The sequence below is a fragment of the Silurus aristotelis genome, assembly GCF_946808225.1.
Source record: "Silurus aristotelis genome assembly, chromosome: 13".
Classification (NCBI taxonomy): domain Eukaryota; kingdom Metazoa; phylum Chordata; class Actinopteri; order Siluriformes; family Siluridae; genus Silurus; species Silurus aristotelis.
Window position 1 is genome coordinate 18,964,443 of NC_139586.1, and position 23,504 is coordinate 18,987,946.

General features: G+C 40.0%; 1 protein-coding gene across 1 annotated transcript in view; it reads right to left on the bottom strand.

Annotated features, from left to right (window-relative positions):
* The window catches only part of igf1rb (insulin-like growth factor 1b receptor), a 74,262-nt gene extending 52,683 nt beyond the window's left edge, over positions 1-21,579 (bottom strand). The window contains exons 1-2 of the mRNA XM_083559008.1: positions 19,967-21,579; positions 14,662-15,210 (exon numbers count right to left, since the gene is read on the bottom strand). Coding sequence (XP_083415134.1) covers positions 14,662-15,210; positions 19,967-20,069 — 652 coding nt within the window. The 5' untranslated portion in view covers positions 20,070-21,579. The remainder of the gene's footprint in view (positions 1-14,661; positions 15,211-19,966) is intronic.
* Between the last annotated feature and the right edge of the window lie 1,925 nt (positions 21,580-23,504).

Below are 23,504 nucleotides of genomic sequence, written 5' to 3' on the forward strand. Positions count from 1 at the left end.
GGAAAGCTATAGCAAATCAAATAGCTTCTCTTTACGCCTCTTAACATCTGTAGTGTTTAGAAAAGCATCTGAAAATGCATTGAGCCTAATGGATTTTGAGCTGGAACTGTAGAATAGCACAGTTGGTTCAGATTCTGCCAACCAAATCAGGAATGTAAAGCAACAGTAGGCACAGACTTTCGCAAAACAGATCTCTGGCGAGTCCAGTTCCGGTGAACCAGTGCCCAAAGCAGCCTCAAATTCATGTTCTTATCTTCTCAAATCCTGCATAATAACAAACAGAGGATTCAATTTCTTTCTTTTCAAATTTCAATCAAATTAAGCTTTTAGATCCAAACTTCATCTGACAGACAAAAAAATAAATTAATTAATTAATCCGAGTTACATTGGGTTCAAATGGATCTTAATTCATGTATGCAAACAAAAACAAATAAATAAAAATCCTCAGCAAGAGAAGCTGAATCTTAAACAGTCTTTAGACTACATGGATCTCAGCTGCTCAGAGTGGACCGAGATGTGGGACAAACAAGGAGGTGAAATCGGCTTTCCTATCAACAATCACTAGTGTAATCGCGTTTGTCTAATCTAGAATCACTTTTTATTGTTGACTGTAAACCATATGTACACTCCCTATGTGTGCATAAACAGCCCGGCAATTGATAGTAAAAGTTTGAAGGTAAACTCAAAGACTACAGTGAGGAAAATAAGTATTTGAACACCCTGCTATTTTGCAAGTTCTGCCACTTAGAAATCATAGAGGGGTCTGAAATTGTCATCGTAGGTGCATGTCCACTGTGAGAGACATAATCTAAAAAAAAAAAAAATCCAGAAATCACAATATATGATTCTTAAACTATTTATTTGTATGATACAGCTGCAAATAAGTATTTGAACACCTGAGAAAGTCAATGTTAATATTTGGTACAGTAGCCTTTGTTTGCAATTACAGAGGTCAAACGTTTCCTGTAGTTTTTCACCAGGTTTGCACACACTGCAGGGGGGATTTTGGCCCACTCCTCCACACAGATCTTCTCTAGATCAGTCAGGTTTCTGGCCTGTCGCTGAGAAACATGGAGTTTGAGCTCCCTCCAAAGATTCTCTATTGGGTTTAGGTCTGGAAACTGGCTAGGCCATGCCAGAACCTTGATCTGCTTCTTACAGAGCCACTCCTTGGTTATCCTGGCTGTGTGCTTCGGGTCATGGTCATGTTGAAAGACCCAGCCTCGACCCATCTTCAATGCTCTAACTGAGGGAAGGAGGTTGTTCCTCAAAATCTTGCAATACATGTCCCCGGTCATCCTCTCCTTAATACAGTGCAGTCGCCCTGTCCCATGTGCAGAAAAACACCCCCAAAGCATGATGCTACCACCCCCATGCTTCACAGTAGGAATGGTGTTCTTGGGATGGTACTCATCATTCTTCTTCCTCCAAACACGTTTAGTGCAATTATGAACCAAAAGTTCTATTTTGGTCTCATCTGACCACATGACTTTCTCCCATGACTCCTCTGGATCATCCAAATGGTCATTGGCAAACTTAAGACGTGCCTGGACATGTGCTGGTTTAAGCAGGGGAACCTTCCGTGCCATGCATGATTTCAAACCATGACGTCTTAATGTATTACCAACAGTAACCTTGGAAAAGGTGGTCCCAGCTCTTTTCAGGTCATTGACCAGCTCCTCCTGTGTAGTTCTGGGCTGATTTCTTACCTTCCTTAGGATCATTAAGACCCCACGAGGTGAGATCTTGCATGGAGCCCCAGTCCGAGGAAGATTGACAGTCATGTTTAGATTCTTCCATTTTCTAAAGATTGCTCCAACAGTGGACCTTTTTTCACCAAGCTGCTTGGCAATTTCCCCGTAACCCTTTCCAGCCTTGTGGAGGTGTACAATTTTGTCTCTAGTGTCTTTGGACAGCTCTTTGGTCTTGGCCATGTTAGTAGTTGGATTCTTACTGATTGTATGGGGTGGACAGGTGTGTTTATGCAGCTAACGACCTCAAACAGGTGCATCTAATTTAGGATAATAAATGTAGTGGAGGTGGACATTTTAAAGGCAGACTAACAGGTCTTTGAGGGTCAGAATTCAAGCTGATAGACAGGTGTTCAAATACTTATTTGCAGCTGTATCATACAAATAAATAGTTTAAAAATCATACATTGTGATTTATAGATTTATTTTTTAGATTATGTCTCTCACAGTGGACATGCACCTACGATGACCATTTCAGACCCCTCCATGACTTCTAACTGGGAGAACTTGCAAAATAGCAGGGTGTTCAAATACTTATTTTCCTCACTGTATATAAATTGTGCAAAAACAAGAGAACATACTACACTAACCAGGTATAACTGATATCATAACATGATGAGTGGTGAAGTGAACATCCACATGGGAAGCGAAGGCTGTACCGTGTGGTACGATCCAACAGACTAAAACTAAAACTCAAGATAGATTTTCTCTCTCTCATTCATATATATATATATATATATATATATATATATATATATATATATATATATATATATATATATATATATATATATATATATATATATATAAAAATGTATTTAGTTATATTTAAAGCGACTCCATTCTCTTTAAAAACACAAAAACAAACAGAAAATACTCAGACAAGCTGAAGAGCCAGATTAATACAGTTTAAGGGCCTCCACAAAAGCCACACCACCCAAAAACACTTTTCTTACTTACAGTGAACTCCCATCAGTAAGAAGGATGAAGCACTACAGAGGTCAGAAATTGAGTGGCATAATACAAATCCTTGGATTTCTACATTGTTCCCAAAAGCAAATTCTCCAACCTCTGCAGCAACGGTCCTGTCTAAACTTCTCTAAAGGCATTCACTGACCCCTTACAGACCCCCCAGCAGATAACATCAGAGCCACCAGGTCTGCTAATAAAAACTCTGAATCATCCAAAATGATTGAATGAAAAGCTCTGAACTTTATTCTTGTGAATTTTAATAGTCCAGGGCCTATCAACACGGAGAGTTTGCTGCATGTCTACCTCTCCTAGTTGACTGTGCCAGACCCCACATATTTCCTGACAAAAAAGAGACAGCAGGTGTGGCTGGGAAAAGAGATTTTCTGACCCTCAGCTCAGAAGCACCTCAAGGCTACGCTCTCACCACTGTTGTTTTCAGGCTTTAAACCGATGACAACCACTGGGATGCGTCTGTCATCTGCGGAAATCAGTCAAATTCTTGAGGCGCAATTAGAACACAACAAAGGGTGTTCTTTATCAGGCAGCTGAATTGTGGTGTGTACACCAACAGTCCTTCAAGACCTCCATGACAGCAGGGTCATGAAGATCATCCCAGCCCCCCTGACCCCCCCTGACCCCCCCTGACCCTGCACATTACCTCATTTCATCTCCTTTTCTCGAGCCCACGACTCAAAGCTGTCAGAGCTACAACACCCAGAGACAGCAGCATTTCCTTCCTCATTAACCCCTGGGGTCACTAAATACCTGTGCCAGAAAACAAGCCTGTCTTTTTACCTTCTGGATAGGACTGAATCATCTACACAGTAATGTACAAATCACATTGCAGATAACATACAATACTTTATATAAAATACACTCGCACACCTTTTCCTTCTAAAGGGGGAAAAACCCCAAGCGTGTCATTACTGTAACACAAACATGAGCATAAAACATTAATAGACTGCAATAAACTTAAACACCAGACAGCTATGCTACTCAGAACGTTCATATGAAGGAATCTTCCAAAATCTATCACCTCTGAAAATAGTAGAATATTTACGGTACATTAAACTGAAGGACCCATATAACCACTAAACGCTGCCATAGTCAAAACTCGAACATGTGCTACAACATCTCATCATGCCCACATCTTGCCATGAAAACAGCAAGGCTTGTCGCTGGACATTGCTCACCAAATCCAAATTCTTTATATGTTTAAAATAGTTGGCAGACCAAGAACAAACAATGCCAGGGGTATAAAAAAAAAAAAAACTAGAGTTAGCGCAGTGTCACTCTGGTTACTCAGTCCGGACATAAGGTTTGCTTTGCACATCCATGAATATGCAAAAGAATCCACAGCGCCAGCTTGCGTTTTATGTCCAGCTTCTCTTAAAAGAAGAAAATCCTGACAATTTCGCTTATCGAGTGAGTGAAACAATGAAGGAATGATGACATTTGTTAAAATATGCTGAAATAAGCAGAACAGTGTAGATCATATCTTTAGAAAATTATATATTAAAAGTAACACACACACACACACAGATTACATATACATCTGCATTACTCAAATATAAACAATTTAATTTAAACGTTTAATTTGATACATTTTATTGAACTTTAATCAATTGAATTTGTGCAAATTAAATTTTTGATTAATCAATATAATAAAAAAAACATTATTATAGCATTAAATTGATTTTATTTTAATAAAAAATATTACAAAATATAATTTTATTAATTATTTAACCAAGAGGGCATTTTATTTAAATGTTGATCGCAAATGTTAATAATAAACTGTGTTAATAAAAAACAATGAGCAATTTTATGTTTTGCATTTGGCCCAATCGTACTGAAATTGAACCCAACCATGACTTAAAAAAAGAGGTAGGTACCGAAGTAAGGCTTATATACCCCAAACAAAACAACATCTCAGGATTGCAACTGCCTCCATCAATGAAGAGCTGATAACCTCACCATTTGGAACTATAATGAGTCGGATTCTGTTTCTTCATTTCATCTCCGTGTTTTCTTTGCCATTGCCACCACTGGATTGCTCATTAGGGATGCTCCTGTAGGGACATGTTTCTGATGCTGGAATGTATATTTGTATATAAAGCAAATTCATATTCTATATAAAATATATATATTTACTTGATCTATTTATTCTGTAAAGCTGCATTATGACAATAGCCATAGTTACATGCACTATACAAATAACAAAATGAATTCAATTGTAATTTATGTCCCCCCCCCCCAGTTATTAGGCGTTATAATTTCATATTCAAAATGGCGATTGATTATTTTCTTTCTAACACATTTCAAACATATGAAGTGCTCGTTTGTTTACTGTTGGTGTGGGCAGCCATGTTGTCTAGATGTTAGCGTGCGAGTGTTGGAGTTTCCCTTTTTTTCTTTTCTTATTTAGGTCAGACTTGACTAAAACAACCAAACCACCATTTGCCTGAATAAACATTTATTAAAAGGTCATTTTATTTCAAGGGTTTTTTTTTTTTTTTTATTTTAGGAGCAAGTACTTCCAACTTTGCTTTTCCTCTTTTCAGATATTAAGCCAACGTGGAATTCTTTGCTTTGATTACCTCACAGTCATAAAACCCTAAATGAAGGGTGTGTTTCGAGTACATTAGACGCATCACTGTAAATTAGGGCATGTTGTATCCATGTGACATGTAAATAAGGGATTAGCAGGTCGGGGCTTGTTGAAGCTGATTCGTAGCTTGAGCTTAAACAGCTAGTTTTGATGTTATATGACAGCTGAATAAATCAGACGTCTGACCTGAAGGCAAACTTTGTTTTTCGAGCCGTCTTTCTGAAAGCAGTCGCACGTGTTGTCCGAACACGATCGAGACTTTGGGGCAATATATACTACAGGTAATAAAAAAAAAAAAAAAAAAGGAGAACAAGTACATGCAAGATGGTAATCCAGTCAGTTCTTTTTGCTTTGGTCTTTAGAGAGATGTAAAAGTCTTCAGCTAGGATATAGAGCTGCCACATCAGGTATCCCTAATTAATCTTAAATCCTACTCAAGACAGGCAGAGCTCAGTGTCTGATCACATCCGGGAAAAGCGGCACAGCGGCTAATCCCACTAGCAAAGCCCCTCCCATCAACACAATCTCTAGAAGTGGCCAGTAAATAGGTAATGCCTTGAGCGACTGTAGGCTGAAGACGAGTTCTGGCCAGATTTTTCCACATGCCAAATCAAAGGAAGCCAGAGAATGATTAAGTAGCAGACGAAACACTATCGCAATATTACCGCTTTGATCAAAACGCCAGTTTTTACCAGTTTGGACATATATTTTAAAACAAAACCTATTAATAGCAACAACAACAAGCCAGTGGGATCACTATAGCGCTAAGGGTTTATGGCGACGGCCAAGTAATGAGGTGAGTTCCAAGAGAGAGTGAGACAGCTTCACCATCAGCCAGTTGGAGCTTCTCAACACAGTGCTGACAAGCCTAACAAGACTCAAGTTCCTCTTCAACAGCATCTGATGGCAGCTTTGCATTCTTTACACTTTCTTTTGAAATTCAGAGACAAAAAAGAAAAAAATTACAAAAATAAACAAACAATAAAGATTGAGCTGTCTATTTACACTTGCATTTTCATCTGGTTTTCAAACCCTCAATGACTATATAGCAGTGCGAGTTGATTGAGTCACATGAGTGTGTCTTTGTGAAAGAGTTTCCGAATATATCCACTTGGAAGGAACGTTGCTGAAACATGCGAATACTAAAGGAAATGTTTGCCGAGATATCACCGGATGAATTCTATCAGGTTGTGGTTGAGGGCTAGGAGGCGAATGTAGAAAGGTTTTTATTATTTATTTTTTTTTCATCCTTTAAAGACGGCACCAAAACAAACCTTCTCATCGCCATAGTTACATGATAAGAAATACTGACAATATTCAAAACAACTTGGCAAAGCAACATTTGTGGTAAAAAAAAAATAAAATTTTGCATGTTTTTCAACCAAGCAATAATTTTAAGCGGATTATGGGACATTTGGTAATCCCTGTAATAAAACCTGGCAGACGGGAGGAACTGACGCCCAGAACAGTTCGAGAAATGACGGAGCAGGAGTCTCAAAACAAGCACAAACAGGCTTGGACAAAGCCTAGTCTTTAACACTACTACTGTCACGACCTGGCACTGTTAAACACACACGACTCTCACAGAGACTCAGCTGGTCTTAGAAAAGCTGGGAGGAACCATATAAAGGCCGGTATAAAGCAAATAAATCTAAATCTCAACTGAAAAACAGCAGTCTGATTGAAGAAGCAGAAACAGAAAGAACAGAATATGTAACGGTGTGATCTGAAAAAACACAAAAATCCTTCGTTCTATTCAGTCATTAATCTCAGACTGTGTGGAATCCGCTACAGCGTCCGGGCTGGTAAACAGGAAGTAGCTGCATGCTAGTGCTTTTATGAATGAACCGTTAAGTGTGTGGGCTGAATTATCTTGTAACATAGTCTGCAGGCGACTCACTCTACACAGCAGACCTTATTTCCTCTTCACGAGCGGCAGTCGCGAGAGAGACAAAAACCCCAGGCAGAGGCAAATTACAGTCAGTTCCAGAGCTTTTTAGTGCTCTTCCTGAGTATGCCCTAGTAGATTTATGCCATGAAAAAACAGAACGTTCAGAAGCCGGTGTAGATTAGGGTTTCAAAACACTAGAGTTTTGGAGTTCATCACCAAAGCGGGTTCTCGGTGAATGGTCTTTTAGAAACCCTCCAAGACTTGCTTCAACCCATTTCAAGGTTTAAGAAACCCTAGCCGTCATTTGAGTACCAGAAAAAGATTAAATGTGTAATGTCTACGCCACTGAGATTAGAACATCTAGAAGGAATTAGCAGAATAAGACTTCAGGCTCTGGCACACCCCTGTCACACTACACATTTGAGGGAATGCGACACCACAAAACTTCACAACAAAAAAGACAAACAAAAATGAACATTTGCATCACCAACCCAAAAAAACTGAATCATTTAAGCTGAAGTAAACATGCAGGACAAGTAAATAAAGCCGCAGTTGCAGTAAAGCACGCTCAGCACAGAGCAGTAAATCTATAATACTATAAGGTATCGCTCGGCATCTTCTCAGCTTAACCTTGGACTTCCGCCCAAATACTCATTAAAGACCCCACCCACCCCCGACCACCCTGAAACACAACATCAAAGGCACAAAGCGATGGCATTTCCTGTTTCGAGCCGACGCCGTGTCCCAGACCATTTCTGACATGTTTGGGCAAAAAGCTGGAATCTAAAGCTTCAACAAGCAAGCAGTCCCTGGATGACACCTTGTCCTCCTCTAATCCTTCGCCAAATCATTGTGATTTCCAAAGAAACTCTTCCTGCCCTCTCCCCCCACCCCTCGCACCGATTGCTTTCCACGTGCATTCTTAAAGGAGGATAAAGGTTCGTGTTGCCTTGCCTGTGATGGCCCGTTACGGGGGCAACGCCGGCTCTAATACCAAACACTAGCTCTTTGTCAGAAATTGCTTCGCAGTGCCTGAAGACAACAATCTGTAAACATGGCTGTCAGAATGAATTTCATTATACAAATACAGCTTAAAATGGGATATTTCTACATTTTTACAAAATCCACTTGTCAGTTGAGGAAGCATCAGAATAAAATGCTCGGCATGGAAACATTAAGGTTACTTTCCACAAAACTCAACATGGATGGATCATGCCCCACTAATTATCGATGACTGATATAAATCACTCATGCATCTGCTCTGCTCGTTGGTGAATTCTGTAGAAAAGCAGACCTGATAAACAACGCACTGTTTCACTTTCTGAATGTCAAGCTTGCCTCACGTTTTGCAAGCTGAGACAGTCGCTTTCGCTTTACGTGCTTGGCGAGTAAAAACAAGGAAAACTAAGGCGCATCAGAGAAAGATATGACATCAGGTGACAGGCTATTAAGGTTTGAAAAGTAAGGACGTGAAACTTTTCTGAAAGAAAACTAAATTAATTACGTTATTTTTAATGGATCTTAAAAAAAAAACAAATTTTAAACACGCATTCAAATCCCTGATCAATGATTGTCCCCTCAAAACATATTACATGGGGTGAACAAATACTCTTCTTAAGATTAGAAGATTTTGCTCAGGCAATGAACTATTTTTTCCCCCCAAAGTGAACAAGATTGATTGGTAAACAGTTGACATAGCATAGGTTTTCGTCGTTTGATGTTTACAAACAGGGTCGTGAGAAACGCGGGTCAAAAAGTAAACTACATTCACTCATCATCAACTTAATGGAGAATGTTTCTGGGCTGTGAAAACAGTGTCTAAGAAGTTGCATCAAAAACAATCTGACTTGTGTAATTTCATGACTGAAGCAGACAGCCTTTGAGGTTACGTACAGTATAGCGCAGATGCATTTCATCACGCACTCGGGGCGAATCCAATCCAGTCTCCTTTACAAGAACCAACGCACTCATTGGCAGACACTCCCTTTGACCTTCAGCCTGGCACTGAGCAGCCCTGGCAGACACACAACACCTGATCCAGGGAGCGCTTTATCATCACTTCACGAGGAGAGCTTAATGAAGTATGCTGGCAAAGCCGAGCGCAAGCACAATAGGAAGTCCCGCTATAGTACTGCCCTGTGTGCAAAAAGACCGCTTTTAACATGTGGGAAGATAAACGGGCGGTAATTAAAACGAGGCTTCGGCTCGCCACGTCGTGTTGGCCGCGAGCTGAAGGTTTCCGGCGCTGATGTGGAGCGGATGAGATCACTCAGAGATGGCTCGTTAAGCGATGAGAGCTTTCCTTCTGCCTCAACTCCCCCGGGGCCTCCCGCTGAGGCGGCTCACACTTCAGCTGGACAAGCGCTGCCGACTGAACTTTCCCTGAACTGCGCCAAACATCTACGCTTGTGTCGAACACGCACAGTGCATCAAACATGGTGTACACACTGCCCTGGCAGATGCTGCAGATGATCCTTCATCTAAAAAGCAGCTATAACTACACTAGCTCTTTGCTCGGACATCACACTGGACAAACGGCAACGTTTCAATAACATATCGATGTAAACCATCAGCATTGCTATAGGATGTTATTTAAAATGATGTTTAAAGACCCTGACTGCACCAGATCCTATCCATACATCTCACCTGTCATGTAGACAATGTGTAAGTAATAAAACATTAGTTCTAGAAAATAATAGACAGGGAGGAGTGATACGGCCTAACTGCGAAGTTAGTGTATCACAGTATTTCATTAGTTGATCAACATAGATTTCATCGATTTACAATAGCATGTCCTGCTTTACAAAACAAGTTGATTTTATTGTCACCATAACAACTTACAAGGTCAACAAATGTTTGTTGTTATTTGTTAAACCCATTCTTATAGCGCCTCTGTGTGCATGTTGTTACTACAGAAACAATGCGATTACGTAATCCGATCAAGCGGATCGGATCACCGGTCAATCGGGACACGGCATGTTTACACTTGGCAACATCAACTGACTTCTTTATCTGGATAAAGCCATATATAAAGCCTGGATAACCAATCGGCTCTGTCTTTCCCGCACACTATTTAAATAAGTCTTCAGAAGATGGGCCCTGGTGCAGAGTCGCCCTGAAGTGGTGGGTTTTCAGTCGCTGGACATTTTACAAAACCCACAAAATTAGGAGGATGAGGAGGCTGTTTTAAAGCTGCTTTGAAACAATCTGTATTGTATAAAGTGCTGTATTAATAAAGGTGATTTGACCTTTTCCTTTCAGGTTCACCAGCATAAACACTGGATAGCCAGGCAGTGAACATGAGCGTGGGGGGGTGGGGTTGCGTGGATTTTTTTTGGCAGCTGCCACTGGTCAAAGCTGCTGTTATAGAAAACTCGATCATTACCTTCTAGCCAATTATAATTAAGAATCTAAAGTATTTGGTGAGAGTGTGCTCTTTCCCAATACTACTACAGCCATCTGTGACCGGGAGGTATGAGGGGTGACCTACTCTCTCTTTTCACCTGTCAGTCATCTCGTGTATGCAGAAGAGGGCAGGGAGCATATTCATTGGGGTGTGTTATTTTGCCCTGTGACGCAGTGTTAACAGTGGTGTGAAAGGATTCACATGAGGAAGCATGTGCTCGACTTTACCCTCTGTGGTTGTTAGCTGTCGTACGTGAGCTGGCAGGCTGGTGGGATTTGCCATTGACTTCACTGGGGCAAATTTTTAACAATGAAGTTCAAGATGAATATTGACTCTTCCTGCACCTACAGTTCACTGATTCGGGCTGTTAGCAGGTAGTTACATGACTTAGCAGCCTTAACATTCCATACAACGATGGAGTTGAAAAAAATGAAAATAAAATAATAATGATAATAATAAAATAAAAAAACTCTAAATTTCAACATATGCAACTAACAGCCATCAGAAGCTATCAAGCAGATCAGTGAAATCCGTGTCAGATACTTTACATTTTCACAAGACATAATGCAATATAACCAAACAAAATGAAAGATTTTTTTATCTACACCCCCTGGAGGAGAAGGAGGAAATGTACGAAATGTGCTAAGCTTTATCTGGTCTAAACTGGGCTTAAACACAGAGAGATGGTGCATACTGCTGTAAGGCCTGAGCGGGTAATTAAAGACACACGGAGAAGAAAGACCAGGCAGGCTGACTGGGAAACCACCACAAGCCCTTCAAGGAACATCTGTGCCCAAGAAAAACAAGGTAATTATATAGCAGGCAGGAGGAACTGCTACATAGTTTTCCCCCCAGAGAGCAAAGCACCAATGTCTGCCATAGTAACATCCCATGACTCACTGAAGCTGACATTGGGCAGCTCTGAAAAGCTCACCGTACCTGCTGCATATCACACATATTGAGTCATTAGGGAAATCGGCTCGTTCGCTAGTTTTATGCTGATCTTGTATCAAATTTTTTATATTACTCATAACCAGAAAGTGCATGCTGGTGGAACTCAAAAAACCAGGAGCATTTTTCCTGCAGTTACTGTGTCACTTGCTGTAAATTATATAACAAACCCCAGTTTGAGCAAGTCCAGTGCACACAGTCCTTTAAACTCATTACTGATTGACCGTGAAGTGACATCGCTAAATCAGTGATGTCATCGACTCAGGCATTACTCTATCTAATCTTCCATCACGTCATAATATATACACTATCAACAGAAGAATTGGGACACCCGACTTTGCTAGCCGTACGTGGCTCTTCCCCAAAGTGTTTCCGCAAAGTTGTAGGCAGGCAACTGTATAGAATCTCTTTAAACGCTGTGGCATTAGATTCTCCGTTCACTGGAACTGTTTCAGCATGACGATGTCCCTGCGCACAAAGCAAACTCCATGAAGATATGCCTTTACATGGGTTAAATTAGATCTTGTGGCTCAAAATAAACCTCTGACCTCACCCCTTTCCAACATCTTTGGGAAGAATTGGAACGCTGACTGCACCCCAGGCCTCCTCACATCACCTTCATCAGTACTTGGACTTTAGCAAACAGGGAATGAATGTGGGCTGGGATGTTATCAAAAGCACAAACAGTTGTGCATACAGTGTATTTGTCCACAAACACTGAACAATCTCAAATCCCCCAGCCTGTACAGCAGGCGAGGAAAATCTCCATGATGCTGGCCAGAAACTAATATACCGAGGTTAGAAAATTGCATCTTAATTAATGTATAAAGGTATGATAAATGTATTAATACAGATAAAAGGCATGAATTCACGTAACCCCTGTTAAATAGCACAAAAACCTGGTGCACATTTCAGCTACGTTCTGAATTTTGTTTTGCTCTCAGTATGCTGTGAGCGAGGAGTAGAGTTATATAACGACTCTGGGCAGGACACATGTGTGATGCTGATTCTTAAACCGATCATCACTCATCTGTGCACGCAAATTAGACTGCTTCGACCGACGTGTCTATAACTACAGAACCGAGATGAACAGTGTAGCACAAACGGCTAGACTTAAAACGGAAAAAAACGAAAGACAGTGGGGTGTTGGACTTTATTTGAACCTGTTAATAAAATAAAAAGGAGTGATATGACTGAAAAGGAGTGATCTAAATGATTCCTGTATCGAGAAGAAATCGAGTCTAAGATCAGGAGGAGCACACAAATATCAAGTGTGCCCAAATATTCATCTGAACAACAAATACTTAACATGTATAACTAGAAGTCTGAAACCAGTGTGCTTCCGATGCACATCGTCATCACATTATAAGCGAATTCCCTCGGCTTTCTCCTGCTTGATGTGAACAGTATATATGCAGATGTGTTTGTGTAAGCGTGTTCTCTTTCCTGTACTGGTTCTTGATTGACTGACTGATTGATTGATGGCTCTCATTACATGTGTTTGCGTATATTATTTGGCACTCGTTTGCAAAGGAGTCTTCCGTAAGTTTGACATCACTGTGGTATATGCAACTTTCTTGCTGTTGTTTTTGCTGCGACAGCCTCTGTGCAAAAGAGAGACCATGCTTATATTTAGCTCGTGGGACCTGATATTTTTTATGCCTCAATCAAGATTTCTTTTTTTTTTTTTTTTTATCAACTTTTGATAATAGGAACGACACAAAACTAAAAAACTAAAGGCGTGTTCACAATGTCCACAATAACACGTTTTTCTTGAAAATGCATATTCTTCTCTCTGTTTTGGCCGTCTTTCCACACTGGGATATTTATACAATGAAAATGTAGCTTTAAAAAAATAATAATACAAAAAAATAAAAAACAGTGGGAGGATTTGAAAAGAAGGCTTTTGAAAACGAGGAAAATTTTAGTCGTTGGCGTGACGTTTCAAAGAGCCGGAAAGTAAATACGCGGCAGCTCGTGCGCATCGCAGGGACGTACGCGTTTTCAGACTGAAAACGAAAAGTGTGGAGCCGTTTTCAAATGTATCCCGATTGGTGTAGACATAGCGTTAGAGTACTGCTCTGGAGGGTTAACAGACTACTGACAGCATCAGGACAGCAACATTGTGTAAAACAACCGATCAACAACAAACATCTAACAAGTTTGTTTTACTCCGTGATGCCCAGTACACACACTTTAGAGCAAAACCAGCACTTTTTCAGCTGAATCAAATGACGCTTAGAATATTGCCTGGTTGACGTTTTTCATCAAATGGTTTAGATGGTCAGTTACGGTCATAATATTTGAAACTACAAACAGACTATAAACATTTGTTCCTATTTAAAAAAAAAATACAAAAAAAATAAAATAAAAACAGTAAACATCACTGAACATCATGGAAGCTCATGAAGGAGTGATTAAACTATGATATTCCACAGTCTTATCTCGTGTGCTCTTTAGGCTATTTCGCTTTTTCTTTCTGATAAATTGTTGGAAACGTTTCTGGGTCTAAACTCCCTGCATTCTGGCTCTTAGGTATTAGACGAGGTACATTGTTTGGACACTGACCTGCTGAGGAGCTTTATGGAATTTCATAAGTGCGCTGGATATTCTCCACTGCGCTTTCAGACACGGCTACAAAATGGCAAATCTCCAAAAAATAGAGCACTGTAAAGTGCACAGGGTGTGGTTTTTGGACATATGGTAAGTCCTGCTGCACTTTTATCACCTCGGATCCTTTAACAGATCTCGGGTTATGTTCCATCTCGTTTATAAACGAAGACGTAAACGTTTACCTAAAGAAAGAAAGGACTAGGTCTAGTTATGAGAGAAATACACACATATACACACACACACACACACACACACACACACAGCAAATTCCACCCTCCAATAAACAGCTTATAAAAACACTTGAGGGGATGGATTGAAAATAAAGGGCTGTTATATTCCTCCTGAAGACGGGGAATACATGAGATATCAGTGGGAAGTCCATACAATTGATGACTGAGTCGAAATAGTTTAAATGCAGCAGATCTAGTAGCTGATTAATAAGCTTGCACACACCTCCACCAGCTCTTACCTTTCTGGCAGTGGTTGGATGTCCAGCAGCGGTAAGTTGAGGCGCCACTGAAGTTGGTCATCATGCACTGCGGATTTTCCTCAATGAAGCCCGGGCAGACGTCTGTGCATGCCTGCTTGTTTCCAACGATAAAGTTCAGGTCTGCGTTCATTATGAGAGACCAGTCGACAGATTCCAAGTAACAGAGCTCCGGGTTCTTCTCGATCCGTACGGCGCCGCGGGTGATGTTGCGCAGGCTGTGGAGGCCGATGTCTTTCAAGTGGTTCATCTCGAAGATGACCAGCGCGTAGTTGTAGAAGAGATTGCGGCCTCGAATCACCGAGAGGTTCGGGAACAGCGTGCTCAGGCTGTCCAGCCCGGGGACACGGAAAAGGAGCAGGAAGTCTGTGATCATTGTCAGCTTGGGGAAACTGAGCGTCTGGAAGACCTCATGATTGGTTTTCTTGTTTGCAATGAGAAGAATCTTCAGGTAGCCCTCGACCACCGTGCAGTTCTCCAGCTTCTTGAAGTCGCTGATGTCATTTCCGATGTCAATGCCTGGAGTGCAGACTAGAACAGGAAAGCAACAAGTGTTTTAGATTAGACCACATTTTTCAAACAGCGTTATCTACTTATCTTACTTACATTGTGTGTATGTTGGATTTACCACAAGTTTTACTGACTTAAAGCACACTTTAATTCTTGCAGTGTCCGTTAATGAATTTCAATCAATGGCTGTCAGTTGTACAGATTTTGAGCTTAACTTACAAATATTTTTTTAACATATCGTGAAAGAGAATAACCGCTTTTAGTGTTTGCTCTCCAACAACTTCCTATTATACAAAACAGCAATCAAAGCAAAAAGCAATCCATATAGTCACAATCATACACGTTAACATACAATTGTGATCATGAAACCCGTTGCGTCACAATTTGAGAATATTCACGGCATTGTTTTACTGGTCAGAAGGTTTCGATTCATCTTCTATAACTGCAGCTCTGACAGTACTGGCTGGAAAAAATTAATAAATAAATTAAAACAATATTAAGTCTCTTCTTCTAATGCATTTACAAAGTTGCTCCACTTGCAGAAAAAACGATTTGTTATTCATTAATAAAGAAAATACTTTTTTCAATGCTGGACAAATCTTCAGTATGAAGCAGAAATAAGACAAATTTGTTTTTGTCTTATTAACATTAGCAGAGATGTTATTGCAAAGTTGCTGATTTTGTAGCTTCTAAAGAAAACGATAACAGGTAATAACTCGTCTTGTGGTTGGTCCTCAACCTTCCATGTACCTTTAAACAATTAAGATAAATGAAAACATTAAATAAAAAGCCTGTCAGTGTTGGCAAACTGCCAGTAGAGGAAGAAAATACTTCAGGGCTTAAAGTCATTGGCAAATTATCAACATGATGGAAAAACACAACAACATCACACCGCCTTGGCTTTAATTGTTTTCCTATAAAAGCAAACCACGACGTGTTTATTCCTAGTAAAATTCTAGTAGTTATGAATAAAGCTGACTGATCTATTTATGTACGGAACAATCAACTTTTGAACCCTTTTCGGTCAACGCGTATCTATTAAGTGTTGCTCCAAAGAAAGGGAACGGAGTGAGTTGTGAAAAGGAAAAGCGTGTGTCGCCCTGTATGCAGATCGAGCCGCCCACAGTCGCTTTACACACACTTGTATTTCACGCCACTATTCAAACATGGCTAGCTTTATCGCTTTGAATGAACTCTCAATCTCTTGTTTACATTTGATAACCCGCATCCTGGCCTGCTACTGCTAGCTTTCACAGACAAGAGGCTGCAAGCTCTCACACACAGTCATTGAGAGGCCTATTGGGATTGAAAAGAAAAACCAAACGAATGCTTAAGTACTCAAACAAAAACACTAACTAGTATATCCAGGATATATTAAGAGAATAACAGGAAATGATATGGATGTCTCTATGGTGTTATAGAGGTTACCATTTCCTCTTAACAATGCCATAATCACAGCTGTGTAAAAAAAAATAATAAATAAATAAATAAATAAATAAATAAAAAAAAAATCTTTCATGGCCTATTTAGACTGTGATCACAATCATTTCAGGCAGGGTGATTTAATATACAACGCCATGTTAAGCAGTGTCACTCTTCCTGCGTAGTAATTCTTCAGAGAAGGTCTGATGTCAGAATACAAGTTGGGTCTAGTTAAGAATAGAGAAGAAGAATGTACACTAAAGAGGCCTTTGGTTTAAAAGTTAATCGTGCAATAGGGTGCGGTGCTGCTTTCTGCATCCTCAGCAGGTTGACCTCTAAATATTTAAGTAACAAAAGCCTTTGCACATTATAACAAGAAGAGAAAAGCTGATCGAATTCTCTAAATACAACATGGAAACTAGAAAGAGTTTGAGAAAGGATAAAACATTAAATCGAACAAAAATGAAGGCCTGGAGGTCAGCTAATTTCAGAAAAGCAAAAAATTATGGTCAGCTTTGGGAGTCAAACAAATAGGACCCAAGATGAAAAACTGGATAAGAGGTCGCGGGGTTCAGAAGCTAATCGTGCACTGGGATGTTTGACGTTGCGTTATGGTTAACCCGCTGAGGCGGCAGCGAACTGCCAAATGTTTACACGTCTTAAAGTGACGACGGCTGAAAATCAGACAGAGGAAATTTCAACCGGAATGACGTGATGAGGAAATTAGGAACGCTGATGCACTGTACAATAGGCTGTTGATAAACAGTCACATGTGGAAACTTTTCGGTCCTGCACTGAAGGGTGGGTTAAACACAGGGCTCTGCCGGAGAATCTCTGCTGTCTCTCAGACCTGAGACTGCTGGGGTTAACAGTAAAACCCAATTACACATGCTCCACAAACTCCTCACTCTTCCAATCAACAGAACCAAGTCTGTTTTGCTAGGTATGGTGTTTTTACACGTCCTATTTTAAAACTTGCACTTTTTTATTCCTTCCTTGATGAATTGGATGAATCAGGCAGGCTTGTTTGCCGTTTACTTGGAAACATGGAAATTTTGCGGTGGTGAAACATGAAGGGAAAAACAAAATTGCCCCCCAGGCGCTGACCAAGTTATTGATTCAAAACAGACATCATCATCATCTAGGCTGTGTGGTGTAAGCACACACACGTACACACTAGACATTAGAAAAGTAAAGTCCTTTCCTTTTGTCTGCGAATAATGATGGCTGCTTAGTGTTCAGAGGGTCTTTTGGTGCATTTCGTATATGCTTTTTAACGAAAGCTGAAAACCCGCTGTAAACAGCCTTCCTATTATTTACTCGAGCTAATGTGAGAAGTTAGGCTGATGACAACTCGAAAGGGCGTGAGCCAACCGGCAATGCCAAAATATGTAGTCTTATATTAATATATTTTGACATGTCTATACAGCTGGCTGACACTTTTATCCAACCTGGCGTACGAGGAAGAGTCCAGTCCAAACACACAGCTGAGAAGATGAAGGTTAAGAGTCTCAAAAGGTTGAACGATGAACTACATGCCAAAAACTTTCTCTAAATTAAGTGAAGGATAAACACAAAACATTAAGCAAATGCCACCCAGAAACTGATTGTTTTCCAGTAATAGCTTGTAACGGCGTTACTACTGGAGTATTGCTACCTTTTGATGGCAGATTGTTGAAAAGAAAAACGGTCACGTTGCCACCAAAACAAAAAAAACTAAATCCATCCTCTGGACTTTCCCCTTTGTATCAAAATTCAATTTTACCTTCAATTGTGAAGCACTAACATTGGAAACCCAAACGTATCTGCTATTGCAAGATAATCCAAACTGGTGGTTACTATGGGAAAGATAACCTATTAGCACAAGTGTATTGATTTAAACCTGTGCTCTGCATAACTTTTACAATTCCTGTCAGAGCTGCCGGTATAGAAAATAAATCAATACATTTTGACCAATCAGATTTGAGAATTAAACTGAGCTGTACTTTAAAAAAAAATAATAAAATTATAATTTTGCTGCGAAATACTACAGAAACAAAACATACTTTGACATGTCAAACATGCAAAAAGTTTGCATTCGGTTGTGCACAAACCCAATAAATCTTGACGATAAACAATTTTGACCCTGGGGCATCTGTTTAAACCAAAAGGTGACAAATTACACCAGATGTTATGACTAAAATGCTGCTTGACCTGAAAAAAAAGCCTGAATTTTATCATCTGAACACGTGAGACAAACAAAAACGCTGAGAAAGTCCAGAACTAGAGTATAAGTTTTGTGACTTGAAAACGTCTTTCATTTTTTGAGATTTTCTGCCAACATTGATATATTTTCTCTCTCATTTCTACTCGCTTTTTTTTTTTTTTTTTTTGCATAAAACCATATTAGGTAAGACAAACATTTTTCCAAGGCAATTTAGTACATATAGATTTTCCCCCTAGACACTTTTCTAACCCACACTGTCTAACAACTCTCCAATACAAAAATGACATGTTCGAGGAAGATTTTTATTTTACTACATACTACAGGTTTTTATTTATTGGGTTATTTATTATCCTACATCCATTCTTTTCCAATCTTTCTGAATAAAAATACAACGACTACTATGAAAAAAAATATTCTACATTATTTTATAGTTTTTCGAGGGAGGTAGAATGAATTGTCATGCATCAGACATATCTTTTACAGGCATATATAAAGAACTTATACACATTCAGAAAAGAAAATAATATTTTCAAAACAGGGTTTTTTTTTTTTAATAGTTTCTATACATTAAACCTGACATACCTACTTACATTTGTAAATAAAGAAATTAAGGAAAAGAAACAATTTCGTCAAAATTTCGTTAGTTGATGGTTTTTCCCTATTTATTTATTTATTTATTTATTTTACCATCACTTACGGTCATGTACCTGCCATATCAGCAACATGCATCAATAAAAACAATTATAAAAGTTTTCTTTCTCCAATTTTGCATACATTTCTTCCAGAAGATTGTTATCCAATTGTTTGATGGCTGTTCTCAACCCCAACACTCATCTGTATAGAAATTATACACCGATTTCCTGTTCTGTCTTTTTTATTTTGCATAAAATCCCAAACAAAGGAAACATTTCCCCCCACAAACAGGTTCGCTCGGATCGTATTCTGCCCAACAGTGTCCTCGCTGTGGGACATAAGACATCAGACATACAGAGAATTCTGTGAGGAACACATTGTCCCAAACAGCTGATGAGGTTATGGTCCAGCTTGAAGCAGAGCATCACACACCATCACAGTATAAAACATCAGCAGGTTGCTGGGGAATAAACGCCAAACTTTTCCATACAAAAACTTAGTGCTTTATTGACTTACTTCCATCATATGTAGGCCACTGGCAGTGAACTGAGAGGGACAACAGCAGCAGCAGCAGCGCACAGAATAAGGACAAATGAGTCCTGGCTGTCCAACACCTCATTCCTGTAAACACTTGGGGGGTAAATAACTAAAGAAAAAGAAACTTACTGAAGACTAGGTCTAAACTACTTTTTTTGAGTTCAGAAAATATTTTGTATTATTTAAAAAACGTTTACTTTTAATTTGGTGTTTTTACCCCCAAAAAAACCCAAAACGCTAGTTCTCTCATACAGTGTGTTAAGTTGTTAGCTTGGCTGCTTTAGCCTGGTGCGTATAGGAATTTCTATTAGGAGTCCGGTTAGCTTTAGCTCGCCTTTGACTTCAGCAGGGAGTTTAGTCACTGAACTAGCTAGAGCTTCTGGCACTCGGGCTCGTTTCCCAGTCCCCGAAAGACGCTAGCCGATGTATATCTGAATTCCCGCACAACTAGATGAATGGATTTGAAAGCCCGCATCCTCTGACTCCATTTCTTTGCGGGGGCCAGCCGAGCCGAGCCGAGCCAAGCAGACCCGAGGAGAGCCGATCCAAGCCGAGCTAGCCTCCTTTAGCCGGTCCAGTGAAAAATCCCTGCGATGTGCGAGCTAACGGCTAACTAGCTGGGTGAGACGCTGGATGTGGAGGGTCGCTCATAGGCAGCGAGGTGATTAATTTTCGCCCGACGAACGCGAAGAGGCAACTTTCCTAACTTGCTAACTCTGGATTGAGACTAAACCTGGCTGAGAAAAATGTGAACAAAAATCTAATAATCCAAGAAAAGATAAGTGAAAACAGTGATATAAAAGAGGGAGACCGCCACAGCGCCGTTTTCCCCTCCTGCTCCGTCTTTTTCCTCGCGTTTCCACTCCGTCCCTCGGCTCTCACACTAGGAGCTGGTTAGCAAGAAACGCTAGTGGAATTAGCTAAGTGTTTATTTCCAAGGCAGAAATGAGCGCTGAGAGCCTGAACACGCGACAGGGGGGTAGAGACTAAAGCGGTATGCTGCTTCTCGCTGCTCTTATTATCTCCATCATCGTTCGGATCTCCGATAAACACGCAGACTACACTGTAGCTCCTGTTATCGCAGCTCCGGCGCAGTAAACAAGGCTCGGCTTCTCTTACTCACACACACTCCACTCACTCACATACACACACTCCAGACACACCGCGTTAGTGGGTTACGCTGGATTCAGGAGCCGGGAAAAAACCGGACTGGATCACCACTGGGATTTATAGAAATACTGAGCTGTGTGTGAAATCCCACGTCGTGAGCATGTTTAAAAATACTCCACTCTTTTCTAAAGAACACTTTGAGGCTGAACATTAAGAAACTCTGACCGCTGTGGGAAAATGAGTTTTGATATCCCGACATACAGAAAAGCACAAGTTCATATCTTAACATTATAACATTTGGCTTTAATGTATGTGAAGTTTTACATGTTCTTCCCCTGGTTTGGAGGTTCCCTCTGGGCACTTCGATTTCCTTCCCTCAGTCCAAAGACATGCAGGCTGATTGGCATGCATTTCCAAAATTGTCTGGAATGTGTATGATTATGCCCTGAGATAGGCACACCACAATCCACTGGCATAGACTCTGGGCTTTTGTGTATGATAAGTTTATATATATATATATATATATATATATATATATATATATATATATATATATATATATATATATATATACACACACACACACACACACACACACACACACACACACACACACACACACACACACAAAAATGAGTACAACCCTCAAAATTCAGCAATCATTTAAGGTTTATCTTCTCAAGTGACAATACTATAGAAATGAAACTTGGATATCTTTTAGAGTAGTCAATGTGCCACTTGTATAACAGTACAGATTTACTGTCCTCTGAAAATAACTCAACATACAGCCATTATTGTCTAAATAACTGGCAACAAAAGTGGGTACACCCTAAGCTGTACGTTATGTAACCGTGCAAAGCCACATGTCCTATTTATGATGTTCATGTTTTTCTCTGCTTGACAGGACCATAGAAAATGTGTGTATCTTGTATTAGAGCAATTAAAATTTGGTGCTTTGAGTACAATTCTTTCATACTCACCACCTCATGGCAAAGAGGATTTGAGAATAAGTATTGTTGCTCTCCACAAAGATGTCCTCAGCTATAAGAAGATTGGTAACACCCTGAGAGTTAGAGTACAGTGGCCAGAGTCATGCAGAGGTTTCCTAGATGGGTTCCACTTGGAACAGGCCTCACAAGGGTAAAAAAAACAGACACTTGAGTGCTGACAGATTTGCTTTAGAGGTTGCAGAAGCGGAAGGTCCACTTGTCAGCGCTCAGACCATACGCCGCACACTGCAACAAGTCTGTTTGCATGGCCGTCGTCCCAGAAGCCTTTTCTGAAGCTGGTTCACAAGAAAGCCCGCAAACAGTTTGCTGAAGACAACCTCTCCAAAAGCATGAATTACTGGAACCATGTCCTGTGGTCTGAAGAGACAAAGATAAACTTGTTTGGCTCAGATGGTGTCCAGCATGTGTGGTGACACCCTGGTGAGTAGTACCAAGAAAATTGTGTCTTGCCTACAGTCAAGCATGGTGGTGGTTGCATCATAGTCTGGGGCTGCATGAGTGCTGCTGGTAATGGGGAGCTGCGGTTCATTGAAGCAGAACATGATGCCCTCCCTACAGAAACTGGGCAGAGTGGCAGTTTTCCAACATAACAACAACCCCAAACACACTGCCAAGATAACAACTGCCTTGCTGAGGAAGCTAAAGGTAAAGGTGATGGAATGGCCAAGTATGTTTATATGATATCATTATGGAGTAGTGGAAGAGGATCCCAGCAACAACCTGTGCAGCTCTGGTGAATGCCATGCCCAGACAGATTAAGGCGGTGCTACATAACAATAGTTAATATAATAAAGACACGTTGGACACAGTTTTGACATTTTCACTTAGGGTGTACTCACTTTGGTTGCCAGTTATTTTGCAGTTTTACACATTGTATGTATTATTTTGTATTAAATTGACAATCATTGGCACCTGCTTGGTATAACTGGTTAATTATGCACCTGTTTCTGATCCCACAAAATCCCTGACTTTGTGCAAAGTGTGCAAAAGTACAAACTAAAACCCAAATTGTGGTCACACCCAATATGAATTTGTTTGCCATTGTCTACTATTAACCCTTATTTCTGAAACCATTCTTACTTTACAGCATTTCCCACAATTGCCTGAATCTTTTGCACAGTATTGACTATACAAATAATGCTTACCCGAGATGTAATGGCAGAATAATCTTTTTTTAATAATTTACTGATCTGTAATAAATTATGCCTTGCATAAAGCTTGTACAGCTACATTTCTTTTTTTGGAACTTTCACAAAACAATTATAGCAGCTGTAAAATGTAAATCCTTCACCAGCAGCTCTCATTTTAATGATGCAAAAGTAAAGTATAGTTTTTCATAGATAAAGAAACTCCTGTCCTGAAGATTTTCTTGTTGTGGAAGCTCTGGCACTGGAGAC